Source organism: Diabrotica virgifera, chromosome 4 (genome assembly GCF_917563875.1).
Source record: "Diabrotica virgifera virgifera chromosome 4, PGI_DIABVI_V3a".
In the NCBI taxonomy this organism is placed as follows: domain Eukaryota; kingdom Metazoa; phylum Arthropoda; class Insecta; order Coleoptera; family Chrysomelidae; genus Diabrotica; species Diabrotica virgifera.
The window spans coordinates 181,658,906-181,674,290 of NC_065446.1; the positions used below are offsets into that span (position 1 = coordinate 181,658,906).

The window sequence follows — 15,385 nt, forward strand, 5'->3', positions numbered from 1 at the left end:
GTATATTTCGTATAGTTCAAAGTTGTACCTTCTTCGCCAAATTCCATTTTCTTTTGTGCCCTTATATATGTGTCGCAAGATTTTTCTTTCAAAGGTGGCTAGCAATGTTTCCTCTCTTTTAGTGAGTGTCCAGGTTTCTGAGCCGTATGTAAGTACCGGTCTTATTAAGGTTTTGTATATTTGGCATTTTGTTTTCCTTGCGACGTTTTCTGATCTTAGTTGCCGAATTAAGCCATGTTAACTTTTATTGGCAATAAATATTCGCCTCTTCACTTCCTCTGCTACGTTATTATCAGATGTGACTAGGGATCCCAAGTATGTAAAGTTTTTTATCCCTTCAATGTTGTATTCTCCTATTGTTACATTTTGTGGCTGCCTTATTTCTGTGTTTTTACTTACCTGCATATTTTTTGTTTTGTTCTGGTTGATTTTAAGGCCACTATTTTGTGCCAAAGTGTGACAAAAATAATGGTTTTCGACAGATTCGACACTATTCAACTGACTAACATGCTACAGGAATATCAGATAGTAAACACCTTTGTCTATCTCGGGTCTAGTATAACTAACGATGGTAACTGTGAAGTAGGAGTTCGTAGACGTATTGGTATGGCAAAAAATGCGATGAGTCGCCTAACTAAAGTTTGGAAAGATAGATTTATCTCTCAAAATATCAAGATGAGACTGGTGAATTCCCTTGTATTCTCAATATTTCAATACGGGGAGATGCTTGGACTCATTGAGTCCAAGTTTGGTGCTTTTGAGAGCGGATGCCTTTGAGATGTGTTGCTGGAGAAGAATGCTGCGCATACCTTGGACAGCTCATAGGATAAACGTTTCCATTCTAAACCAACTCGAAATTAAAAAAAGGCTCTCCACAATATATCTGCAACGAATTCTGCCATTATTCGGTCACGTGGTTCGCAGAGGTGACGATAGCTTGGAGATATTAATTGTCTCTGGAAACGTTCCGGGGAGAAGATCAAGAGGACGATCACGAACTAGATGGTCCGATTCAATTAAGAATTCAGCTCGAAAGTCATTCTGCGAAGCTCTTAGAGAAGCTAAATATAGAGAGCAATGGAATAAAATTGTAAGGAATATTGGAGGAAATCACGATCCTCGATCGAAATATTATAAATTATACATATGATTATATATTTCTAATGAATCTATCCTCGCTAATTTCAAGATAACCGTTATACTCCGCCTGGTTCTGTCCACTCAGCAAAACCGAAAACATCCAAAAATACTTGACGAACTTTTTCCAGAAACACATATCTGAACAAAATATATAATTGCTGAGTCGTATTTTGTGTAAAAATCTGTGTTTATATTATTCGCCGAATAATGCCTATTCATGGCTCAATTGAACCTCTTAATTTTAACCGTTTTGAAATACAGGGTGTGTATAAGACAACTGGAATTAATGCAATATTTTTCAAATGGCTCGAACACTATGTATGGAAATAAAATATTTTTGAAATGTTTTAATATCATTCGATTAGAAATTAAAAAAAAATTGTTAATCTAAAATTTTTTGTGAAAAAGACTTATTTGACCGGCCCCAAAAGGCCGCGGCCTCTCGGTGATTGCACCGATTCGTTTATATGTCCAGCACGCCACTGTCCGCTGCAAATATTTTAATATCTGCAGTTATTTTTCGTTTCGTTATGGTGCAATTCAGTCTTCTTGTAAAGCCTCTTTGACAAGGGATAGATTCCGAAACACCAGGTGTCAGGGGATGGCAAGAGACTCGAATTGAATCAAAACGAAACGATTATTTTGTTTTTTGTTATACCTTACTCGGTTTTAGAGTACAAATGACCACGTTTCATGTAAGTAATCTGCGACGCATTATTGGAGTGTTCTCCTAGCGGCGCCGCTTGGTACTACTGTATCTCGGTTAACAGATTACTGACTCGTGGTCGAAATTATTTTCACTCATTAAAAACTATGTGTCATCGCATAGATGAATATACATAGAAAGCTAACTAACCGCTGTGGCCACTGCGTAGCAAAATTTCCTTATATTTGAGGCGCTTTAACCAAGAAAATTAATTAGTTACTGAAGACGAAAGCAATACTGAGAATAAATAAGAAGAAAATCCTAACGACGATAAAGAGAATAATCTTACAAACAAAATTTAAACCCACACATTTTTGAAGGTACACTAATAGAAGATGGACAAATCAAATCATCGAAATACATATAAAGCCAAGAAGTGGAAAACAAAATATTTAACATTTCTTTTGGTGTTAAAAATCCCTCTTTATTTTATTTAAGTCCATTTCTTCTTCAAATGCCTTATCAGAATTATTCGAAGTAAGTGGTCAAGATTGCAAAAGTTACTCGATCTTCTGCCACATAGAATAATTTAAATGGATTTGATATCTGAGTCCATTCACGAATATTTCTTAACCAAGAAGCCTGTTTCCTTCCTACATCTCTACCTCTACGATCTTCTATTTTGTTTTTAAGGATCAGCTGTAGTATTCTACTTTGATTTCGTGTCACAAAATATGTCACAAATAAAACATTTTCCGGTGTTTAACAGTTTTTAGCAATTCTCTATATGGTTACTGTTCATATAAATGGTTAATTTGACTTTTATAATACTAAAAAAATAAAGTTCGTAATTAAGTTATGTTTTTTATTGTTTTGAGTTCTTACATACTCTAAGTTTTATGATTTTATGAAAGCAGAGCTTAATTAGCAATAGATATTTTTTAATCGTTCTTTTTGGTGTGAAACAGCAAAAAAATAGTCATTTCGGTAACACACTATAAATAGGACTAAATACATTTTTAAATTTTTTTATTTTTTAAAAACTAACCTAAAATGATAGTATTTTACTACAAGTCATCTTAGGTGGTAGCTAAAGTTTAAAACTGTTTTTCTTATGTTGCAATTATTATTTTTTTTTAAATGCACAATATATTTGACTTTATTTTATTCTAAATTGCTCTAATGAAATTAATGGTAGTGTTTTTTCAACTTGTTAGCTTATACTTTATTTATAATTAACAACTATAATGTTTTTTCTGGTTTTAGTTAAAAAAATTATGTAAAAAAAATTATTTTGCAGGCGTTACCGAAATGACTCAACGTTTCCGAAATGATAACCCTTATATTATTTTAAAGAAAACGCACATTTATAACTATGTATTTATTGCCATAAAAACGAAAAACGAACAACAAAACAAGGAACGCAAACGTAAATGGGGAATTAGATAATTATTGTGTTTAATTTTATTTTCTAAAACATGTAGGGCAAAGAAATGTTTCACTATTTTTGTTAAAGTGATGTTTAACAATGCATTTAAGATGATAAGTTCTGCTACAGTCGAAACATTTGCGTCCTTCATTTTGGATGTTTAAACTAAAAGTACAGTCGTAGCAAAGACCTTTTGTCTCTTTAACATTCCTTTCAAAAGTCTGTAATAAAATATTTGAAATTATCTTAATTTTAGGTATTGTATTTTTTTCATCTTCATCTAAAGAAAACGACGACACATCTGTTTCACAATGTTAAGGAAAGTGTATTCATATTAGTTATGCAAAAATGTATTATTAACTGAACTTTCATTAAATAAATAATTAAAGACAAATTATTAAGGATATAATTTTGAACACTGCTACGCAGTAAAAATATAACTTATTAAAAAAGGATACTGGAGACATTAGAGAGTTCCATGTCAGAACAATTTTTTGAAGCCAAAGTCAGATTGGGACTAATATATTGTTCTTGTTTGGAGGTTCCACCAACAGATTGTAATTTCTGTTTCTTAAAATCTGGTAAATAGTGATTAAGAAAAAGAAGAACTACTTTTGCAAATAACATTTCAATATTTTATAAAAAGGATACTTTTAGTTTTTGCAGCAATTAGTACCACTGATGGCTTCAAACTGTAATGAATGCAGGGATCATCAAATTTGCATGCAAAACAGCTAAGTTTTCTTAAAAATAGTTTGTCTGCAAATTTTTTGCCCCATGTCACTTGGTGCATAGACATAATATTTGGAACTTGACTAATATTATTTGGGATTTCAAGTTTTGCGTCTTTTATTTCTTCTTCCAAAACTTCCCAAATTTTAACCGAACTTTCTTTAAGCTTATGTACAAAGTCACCTGCACATATTATGTCTTGTCCTTGCAACACCAATCTATCAGCTTTTCGTTTGAGTGATCCTCCTACACCATGCATGGGTCCCTTGCCATGGCCACTTTCACTATAATTCCAGGACATTGACTCAATATTTTTAAAATACTGGGGAATTTTCTTGGACATCAAGAAACAGTTATTTCTATTTTTATACTGAGATGTAGGACCATCAGATAAAAAATGTACTTGTGTAATATTGGGAAACCTGTTAGCCAACTCCAATAAAATGGTATGTAAGTGGGCCCATATTGCGTGTGCTTGATGATCTAGATTGTCACTGACTGAACAAAAGCTCTGAGATTTTACAAGAGCATCACTTTCTGTTCTGTAATAGTAAACACCAGTGTGTAGTGAAATAATCTGCTTTTTTGAAGCACCAAAATGCATTGACTGGATTTCGCTTTCATATTTTGCAACATAATTTTCGGAAAAATCAATCTGTAGTAAAAGTTCATTTGGTTGCAAGAACTGTTTTAGTCTTTGCAATTCTTTCTGCTGGTGTCGCATAAAAAACATGCTTCATGTACGGCGTAAATTGAACCTGTAAAATTTTTAAAAATGTTTTTAACAATATCATTTTTTTGAATTTTTACTGTTTTGCGAACATCTTTAAACTCTCCTTTGATTTCCCTTTTTTCGGCTTTTGATTCCCACACTGCTTATGTTATGATTTTGTTTAAATTTTCATTTACTTCGCTTTTTACAGGAATTGTTCTTTCTTTGCATCTAGAACAATTGCGCAGCATGCAATCTATATCTTTTTCATCACAAACCATAGCTTTCAAAAGTTCGTCCGGTTTCTTAGTTGGTATAGTTTTAGCATTATACAGTGATGCACATATCATTTCTACATTTGAATGCTTTGAGCAAGCGCAAGTTTCTCTATCACTTTGCTTGGGAGCGACTACCCAAAAAGGTCTAAATCTACAAAAAGTTGTTCTGGAAACTTGAAATGCGAATTCAGTTGCTAAATATTTTTTGTGTAATTTGCAAAGAGAATCCAACATAATACGTTTTTGTTTTTTAACTTTAATTTTAGTTATATAATCCTTTTTTCCTGGACACATTTTTGAGTTTTCATCCCTTTCTAAAAAAATTTGAACTGATTTTGACAACTTTTGGGTAACTGCATGGTTACGTTTCTTTCTTTCGTATTGGGAATTATTAATGAATTTGCGATGCATTCTGTACGAAAGTATTTTTGAAGTCTCGCCCCTTAAACGGTATTTATTTATTATGCTTCCAGACACAATCGATAACGTATTCTTAGCTTTGTGATTTTTTAACATTTTGGCGTTTTCTTCTAATTGATCTTTAATAACTTCCCCAAAAATTAACTTTCTTTTGATTTTATCTGGAAGTTCGATATCAGCTATCAATTTAGTCACCCTTGTTTCAGGAGATTCTTTTTCTTTTTTTTGTTTTAAAAATTGTTTAAATTTAGATTTCTCCCTTTGTAACCTTTTTCCATCTCTTGCCAACTGTTTGGTTAGGTCTCTAATTTTTAATTCTGCCTTTTTTAATTTTCTATAACACGAAGATTTTCCTTTTTTCACTATTTGTCGGCCAACATTTTTTTGCCTTGAAGGTGTGTTTTTCTTTATGACAACATCCATAACATCTAAATTTTCCGCAAGATCCTCATGAAATGGGTCGTCCTGATTTGCAATTGTAACTTCATCTTCACTTGTTGCGGGTGAATTATCTCTAGCAAATCTTTCGGTTTCAGCTTTCATTTTTTTCTTCTCTCTATATATTTTGCTGTTTTTACTCCATTCCTTTCTTTTTATTCTTTGATGTCGTGGTGTCAAGCCTTTTATAAACTTAACTTGTCATTCTTCTTTCTTTTTTTTTTGTATCGCTCTCGATCTTTTCTTCTTTTTTCTTCAAGTTGCTGCTCTGTTAATTTCATTCTATGTTTCTGAACTCTTTTTCTTACTTCTTCTTTCATCTTTTCGTTACATTTCCTCTTTTTAATTTTTATTTTCGTTGGTGTTCTATTATTCTGCAAGTACTCTTTTTTTATTTTTGCTTGCGCTGTTTTATCATTATTATTGTCGTGGATATTATTTACTTTTTTTTTTTCAGTTCAAGTTTCAATGTTTTTTTCGGCTCGACATTACGTTTATTCTGTTCGAACTTGAAATTGACTTGAATTTTAGGCTTGAAAATGCTAGTTTGGGCCGAAGAATATCCATTTGAAGTTGAAGACTTAGTCATCCTATCTTCTTCAAAAATTTCGGACTTTTTAGGATTTAAAACAGTTTTATTTTTATTTTTTTTTCTTCTTCTTTTCTTCTTTATTTTTTAAATTTAATTCGTAGGAATTTTTTCTATCTTGTGTTAATTTTTCTTTTAAACATTTTAATTTTTCGCTGTCCATCATCTATAAATAAAAAGAAACTAATCATTTCTGTAACAAAATATCATTTTGGTAACACAATATTACTTTTAAAAATGTTGCCGAAATGACGTTACCGAAATGACGAAATCTTATATTTCGTAATTTAGCTCCCTCTAGGAGTAACTAAGATTATTAGAATTTTTGAGGTTATTAAACATGTCCTATTTTTTTAAAGAAAAATACATTATATTGCTTATCTGAGGCAAAAACTTCGATGAAAAAGTAGTTACCGAAATGGTCAATAATAAGTATACGCCGAAAAAATCAGTCATTCATTAATTTATTAAAAAAACTTACCATATTACTTAAAAACCACTGCCACTAACTCATACATACGCTACGCGCGAACATGGAACTCGAAAGAAATAAACAACAAGTTAAGTCGGTATTGTAGATTTCTTCGCATAAAAGTTGTGTTACCGAAATGATGCGAGAGGTCTGGGACATAACTTTCTAATCTACAATATTTTTATTGGTAAGAACTATTTTTTTTTTATATTTAACTAAAAAGTTAAATATTTATTTTCTATATAAATGACTCTAAAAGGTATATACGTCAAAAAGTGTTACATATATTTGGGTTTAAACTACAAATTGTGACTGTAGGACAGTTACGGAAGTGACGATTTTAAGGTTTGACGATAAATAAAAAATATTTGTAACACTTTTGCAGCCAAACCAAAAAAATGCTTCTCGAAACAACTCCGTTCTTTTCAATAGTTTTGGATTTACAAAAATATCTAAAACAGAACTCGAAATAAAATAAAAAACCGCATATAGTACATTTATATGAACAATACCCATATTTGTTGACCCTCCTTATTACTTCTTGATTACTTTTTTCTTGCTCATTAGTTTTTCAGCATCCGTCTATGAATTCACATTCCACAGATTTCCACACTTCTTCTATATATTAAACTACAGACAAAACATAGCAATTAACCAGTAGTTTTAGTCATCCTGCGTTTTATTCTTATCTAGATCTGTACTAAATTTACAATCAAGACACAGTAAAAATAAACAAACCAAGACACGTTAAATGCTACTAGGAGTACCCCCGAATTATAATTTACAATGTACATACATTGTAAATCCCAAATCATTATTTCCAAAGTTTAAACATTGTAAATTATGATTCGGGAGTGCTCCTAGTAGCATTTAACTTGTCTTGTTTTGTAAATTTAGTATAGTTGGTCACTTATGACATTTTCCAAATATGTAATTTTGTGAACTTCTTTAACTTAGTCTGGTTTGATGCACCCAAGGGTCAGATATGATATCTGAATTTATTATAGGATTTAGTGAGCTTAAAAACAGTTTTCCTCATCGGACATGAACTTGATGGACACGATCATACTTATGAGGCCTATAACTTAAAAATTCGAATTTTCCCGGATATAGGGAATATACAGGGTGATTGATTAGTAGGGTAAAGCTCAGTACAGTATAGTAAAGGGTTACAGGGTGTTCGATAACACAGTGGCAGACCAAAATTTTGTTTTTTTAAATAAAACACCCAATATTTTATTTTAAATTCGAAATCCTGTTAAGAGGAAACAGTAGCGATCAACAGGTAGCGAAAACGCGTTCCAAGATTGCGGCTGTAATTGTGAATATTTTTTCGAGATATTTGGCACACGTATTCGTAATATAATAAAGAATGGCGGTACAGAGCCCAATTTGAAAAATATATTAATATGTGGAAATTACTCTGTAATTAAATACAATATTAAAAAAACGAGCCTGTACCGCCATTAAAAAGAACAAAAAATACACTTTCTTCAAATAAACTTTTTTAACTGATGCCTAGATTTTGTGTCATTTTGGAACTACTAAAATTTTTTATTTCATTATTAGTTCCAAAATGACACAAAATCTAGGCATCGGATAAAAAAGTTTATTTGAAGAAAGTGTATTTTTTTGTTCTTCTTAATGGCGGTACACGCTCGTTTTTTTAATATTGTATTTAATTACAGAGTAATTTCCACATATTAATATATTTTTCAAATGGGGCTCTGTACCGCCATTCTTTATTATATTACGAATACGTGTGCCAAATATCTCGAAAAAATATTCAAAATTACAGCCGCAATCTTGGAAAGCGTTTTGGCTACCTGTTGATCGCTACTGTATCACCTTAACTTCTCCATCACAAAAATATAAAGGTTTGTTATGTTATACAGGGTATCTACAAAGTTATAACCAATTTTATATGAAAAACGTAACAAGTTCAACTCCCTGTATAAATAAAAGTAAGCAAAACAACAATGGTTTATTAATACCATATCTTTTGACGTATTGTCAAAATTTTCAAGAATGGTCGATATTGCTAATTTTCTTTATATCAAATACAGGGTGAGTCAAAACGCAAGTACAATATTTTCTCAGTAATTTTAAATGGAACACCCTGTATTTTATATCAGTATTGACAAGTACCACTACCGTACTTTAATTTTTAGATAACATTGCCTATGTGTAAATTTATTAGTTTTCGAGATATTTTCATTTTTCAATGGACCAGTAGCGTGGCCACCCAAATCACCAGAATTTAATAAACTGGACTGATTTTTTTGGGGTTACGTTAATAATAAAGTTTATAAAATACCTCCAACAACAAGGGATGAGATGAAAAATAGAATACGAAGTGTATTTCGATGTGTTAATTTACAAATGCTCCGTAGAGTAAGTAGCTCATTCAATGATCGTTTTTAGGCGTACATAAATGTTAGTCCTGTCGCCAGTGGGAGTACAACGGCCTCCTTAATTCCAATGGACTCCCCCAAGTTTTTTTATGTATTTTGACCCGTAGAATACGAATTTTTTGGGTAACAGTCGATCCGGTTGTCGATAAGATTGTTATAAACAAAGAACTTGAGGAATCACATAACAGCGATTTTTCGCAAAACAAAACATTTTTTTGTATTTATTGGGCCATTCTAAGCAAAAAATGTTTTTACAAGTTTTTTCGTGGGATGCATAGTTTTCGACATAAACGCGGTTAAACTTAAAAAAATCGAAAAATTGCAATTTTTGAACCCGAATAACTTTTGATTGAAAAATAAAGTAGCAATTCTGCTTACGGAATTTGAAAGTTCAAGTCAAATTCTATCGGTTTTAATTACATTCATTGCTAAAAGTTAATTTTTTTATTGTTAAACAAAGCTATAAACACATAGTGATTGAATGATATTTTCAATGCATTTCTCATTTGAAATCCAACGAGTAGGCGCGCATACAGCAATTTCTACGTAGATTATGTACATTAAAACCATGCATTGGACACGGAAAACACTATATGTTTATGGCTTTGTTTAACAAATAAAAACTTAATTTTTAGCAATGCAAATAATCAAAACCGATAGAATTTGACTTAAAATTTCAAATGCAGTAAGCAGAATTGCTATTTTATTTTTTAATCAAAAGTTTTTCGGGTTCAAAAATTGCATTTTTTTGATTTTTTTAAAGTTCAACCGCGTTTATCTCGAAAATTATACATCCTACGAGAAAGCTTGTAAGACCGTTTTTTGCTGAGAATCACCCAAAAAATACAAAAAAATGTTTTGTTTTGCGAAAAATCGCTGCTATGTAATTCCTCAAGTTCTTTGTTTATAACAATCTTATCGACATCCGGATCAACTGTTACCCAAAAAATTCGTATTCTACGGGTTAAAATACATAAAAAACACTTTGGTGAGTCCATCTGAATTAAGGAGGCCGTTGTACCCTCCCTGGCGACAGGTCTATGTGTTAGGAGATGATTTTGAACAACTTTTATGTAATTAAATATTAAAAATATTTTATTAAAAGTAGGTTCTAATTTTTTCAAACATGTTTTTTGCGAAATTTATTACTGATAAATTATGTTTCGTTCTTTATTTGTTACATTGTTACATTTACATACAAAAGTAGTGTTTAATTGTCTTCACAAAATATTGTATTTTGTGTTTTTGTGTTTTTTTGTAAAATTTATTACTAATTTTCTTTGTTTATTTGTTGCATTTACATAAAAAGGTAGTTTTTAATTGTTTCAAAAATGTTGCATGTAGTGGTTGTGTTTTTGTTTGTAAAATGTATTACTAATAAATTATTTGTATTTCTTTATTTGCTACAGTGTTACATTGATTACCGGATTGATAATCGGTAATCTTCAATTGTCAATTCAGTCATGGCTTACTTAAAATTTAGATAAATTTAAACACCTAAAATAATTTGCTCTGATAAATGAAAATATCTCGAAAACTAATAAATTTGGGCATAGAGAATGTTAAATAAAAATTAAAGTACGTTAATGTTAATTTTCAAAAATGATATAAAATACAGGGTGTTCCATTTAACATTACTGCGAAAATAATGTACTTGCGTTTTGACTCACCCTGTATTTGATATAAAGAAAATTAGCAATATCAAATAATTCTTAAAAATTTTGACAATAAATAAAAAACATGGCATTAATAAACCATTGCTCTTTTGCTTATTTTTATTTATACAGGGAGTTGAACTTGTTACGATTTTCATACAAAATTGGTTATAACTTTGTAAATACCCTGTATAACATTACAAACCTTTATGTTTTTGTGATGGAGAAGTTAACAGGATTTCGAATATAAAATAAAATATAGGGTGTTTTATTTAAAAAACATAAGTTAGGTCTGCCTTTGTGTTATCGAACACCCTGTAACATTCTAACTAATTTTTTAATGTGAAGCTTAAAGGTGGCTAAAATTTTTTTTATTAACTTTTATTGCCATCTATTACTATAGCGGAGCTATTGAGCTTTACCCTACTAATCAATCACCCTGTATTGACACAATTCGTAGGTGGAAATTTTGAGTAATTGTCGAAAAACCAAAATTTTCAAAGCTTCATTTTTCAGTTTTTTAACTATACCGAGTCGTGTGTATGTCCAATCCTGACAACATTTGGCACTGTTTTAAATCTAGGCTCAGGCGCTACCGATTTGGTGTATTTACAGATTTCCTATCTCTTTTTGAACTTGAGTTACGGGTAGTCAAAATCACTACTACACCGGTTCTGTGTAGGCCCTGTTCCCTCTTGAAACATATAAAACAAATTCAGATCGGTGTAACTTTTCCACATAGACACATGCATACATGCCCACAAACATTTTCCCCTTTTGAAATAGAAATTGAGTCAAATTTCTGAGCTCGGTAACTTTTGAATGTTATAACCAATTTTCAAAATTAGACATGCGTAGAAAAGGTACTGATCAATACTATTAGAATCCGTAGAGAAGTTTTTGAAATTTTTTGGAGTTTTGGGGACAAGAACGAAAAACCCCGTATGGGTACGACCCCAAATGGGGAGAGCCGTAAAACGTAAAACGCACACTCTTCCCCTAAAATGGCTGGTTAATATGTGGATTGACGGGTCTTTTCCTAAACTATGAGATCGGATTTGGCTCATTTTTTAATGTGGTCAACTTGCCAGATTCGAAAATTTCGCGTAAATATAGTGTCGCTTGTATGGGAGTGTGCGCCACTGGCGAGAACTACCGTTCTCTGGGATAATTAATTTGTAGGCAAAACAATATTGTCTAATATGAATTTAAAAAAATAAGTATTTTTTAGGTTTATATCAGCCGCCATATTTATTAGTATATTTATATCAAACTGGAAATACGTAGTGAGCACGCCATTCAATTTTGATGTGATGCGATATACTGATAATAGTTGCCAGCAAGATTTATTATTAAACATATTTATGATGGCAAATTTCAAATACTGGAAAAACATAGTAAGTAAACTAGTCTTTTATATTTACTTTAAGGCTGAGTTTATAGTAAAGCAGTGAGCATAGAGCATAGCGTAGCGGTTTACCTAGAGATTTTCCTCTAAGGGCTTATCCATATGTGGGCAAGTTTTACTTGATCTCACCCTAATGCCGCCTTTGAAGTTTCACCCTAATACCAAAAAAAAACGAGGAAAACAGGTAAACCGCGCAGTCGCCATTGGCAAACCGCCCGCCCGCTGGAAGTATTTCTCCCGTAATGCTGTGAGGAAAGCCGCGCAGATTGCAGATAGCGGCTTCATAGGAAACAAAAATGTGTGATTTTGATGGCGGTCTACATAGAGTTCGGTAGACGTAATAGACTACTTTCGACCTGTTCTCCTCATTATTTCCGCCCGACCAGTTCTCTTATCTCAATTGTTGTAATCAAGATATGTATTGTTATGCTCTACATTTTCTATTTATTTAGATTAATTAGCACATTCCTAATTTAATTGATTATGCAATTATTTTATTCCTTGCCTATGTAAAAACACAACGAAATTCCAATTAAATTTTCCAATCAATTTTATTCTCAGGGCTAATCTTGTATTTGATACAATACCTGTGATCTGTGGCTTCTAGTATTTCTGGTTGCTTACTTCTTCCAAGGTAGAAAAAAGGAAATTGAAAACACTCAAAGTCATATAAATGTAATCTATTGTTTTTATCAAATAAGCCGTGTACATAAGATTCAAAAAAATATTAAAATTTATCTTTGTTGCGACAATCTCTAACTTAATAAATTAAACTCTACCTCTGATATCTCCTTGTTTTGACAAAATATTTATTTGATTAATTTCTTATTTACTCATACTAAGTTGAATGAATTTTGCTTTTCTTCTATTAAATTGATTTCTCAAATTTGAAATGACTAACTGCGTTAAAAAAATTGTTCAATAAACAAATAAACAAATATGGTTTTGATATAAATAAATTTTCTCCTTTCCGACAAATGATTTGACTAACCTTTTATTCTTCACTCCCTCGTTTTCTGGATTGCGCCGTACTTGATTCTCCCAACACGTACTCTCTGGATGTTGCGAAAAAGTCCCTCTCGTCCAAACTGCTTCCAAGAAAAACACACAGGACTTGCTCGAATATCTTGTGCACAAACGGATAATAATCAGCTACTCGTTCCAGACAAAATAAAGGAATCTCCCTCGGACCAGGAAAATTAACTCTTCAACCGGTCGACGATTTGGTTTCAACTTCGATTCTGCTCGCAAAGGCCGATCACACCACTCTACACTGATTCTACACTTTATAAAAATTGGACTGCTCTCTTCCGATGTCAATTACACAGTGTTTTTTTTTCTCTCAAATCCATACTCTCACATTCCTTATCCCTTCTCCTGATATTTTCCATCCAATAAACAACAACCTCTCTCAAACCATTTATTTCTTAAGAAACCAAATATTCTCCCAACAACTTTTACAATTTGTCAAATTTCAAAGAATATCATAATTAGTTCTTTACTACTTTCTGCTTTTAAAACTAAAAGCTAATACAGTTTGTTTACCCCATTAAAATACCTTCCCAGAAGGATCTTAAAAACGTGTTTGTTTTCGTCAATGATGTCCAACTCTCTAATCACTGAATTTGTTTGTTCATGTCCCGTGCATTTCGTCGAATCACTTATTAGTCGTTTCACTGTTTCCCGGAACACTTGCTTAATAGCAAAATTAGATTCTAAACAATTTTGGTGATATACAGGGTGATGAAAAACTATGATTTTATGGTCGTTGATATAAATTTAATTTTTTTGAATTTCCTTTAAAAAAAACAATTCCACAACAAAATCCCCGCCTTTTGAATTCGATAAAATTCTTTGCATCTGCAACCGATTTTCTCGAGGCAAAACAATTTTCCGGTATACCTACTTCATTATACTAATTTATTTCCTATTTCCTACCTTAATTATTTATTATGTGCCATTCCTTCCTTTACCCAGATAGCACACAACGTCCGATGTACGTCCATATAACGTACATTTAAAGTCCAAACGTCCATGGACCAAAACTGGAAGTACTATGTACGTACATTACGGGACGTCCATTGGACGTTTGATTTCAACGTACATTGGACATCCATTTGTGGTCCATGGATATTTTACACAAAACGCGATAATTATATTAATTCCCAATACAAACTAAATGAGAATCTCTACAACAACGGTACTGACTCTAAAAATAGTTTGGAACAGAAACAGAACAGAGATTAAACGTCTTTTAATGTGCATGCTTCCTAGGGCGTCATTATCTGAATCTCGTCTTTATGAAAATACATCCTGTGATATATTTGTGTTTTCTGTTTATCGTGCAAGTGCAGTCGTGCATTAATGAAGTCCCTAGTTCCTATAATAAAGTATATATTATAATGAAGTTATAGTAAAGAGAAATAAAAAGGTCTTTTGTGTAATATTTTTAAGTATAAGTTTAGTATTATAAAGAACTATTTCCTATAAAGGCTTTTTGCTATGTATTCACAAAATTATGGATACTAGATGGCTTTCTGAAAAGTGCCCTACAAATGTCCATAAGACGTACATGGAATGTACATAAGGTGTACATGAAAGCTCCAATAAAACGTACAAAGTACGTTTGTAGCGGACGTTCTATGGACGTCCAATTTTGTGAACTCTGGACATTCGTTGGACGTCCATTGGATGTCCATTGTACCTTAGCGGGACGTCCATTGGACGTTCCAATGTACACAGATGTACGTCCATTGGATGTCCATAAAACGTACTTGTGCTATCTGGGTACTCATGATATTTGTACACATCGTAACAATTATATATTTTTCTGATCTTTTGACTTTCGTCTTTTATTTCTTTTATTCTCTTTTTCTTCCAAACATCATGCGCCTGCTTTTGGGCAACTTTATGCTCTCCATTTCTAAATTTTTCATAGTTTTTTAAATTCAAATGCATCTCCTTTTCTTCTCTTTCTCTTTCTTTTGTTAATCTCATTTTTTCTTCTTCTCCTGGGCTCGACTCTTCTTTTGAGCAATCCCATGTTTCATTG

The 15,385-nt window shown here is 31.9% G+C and overlaps 1 protein-coding gene across 3 annotated transcripts in view; it reads left to right on the forward strand.

Moving 5' to 3' along the window:
* Positions 1-15,385, forward strand: part of LOC126883279 (uncharacterized) — a 152,621-nt gene that overhangs the window by 93,683 nt on the left and 43,553 nt on the right. For all 3 annotated transcript variants that reach the window (XM_050648617.1, XM_050648616.1, XM_050648618.1), the window contains one exon: positions 12,157-12,322. In XM_050648617.1, the coding sequence (XP_050504574.1) occupies positions 12,157-12,322 (166 nt within the window). The remainder of the gene's footprint in view (positions 1-12,156; positions 12,323-15,385) is intronic.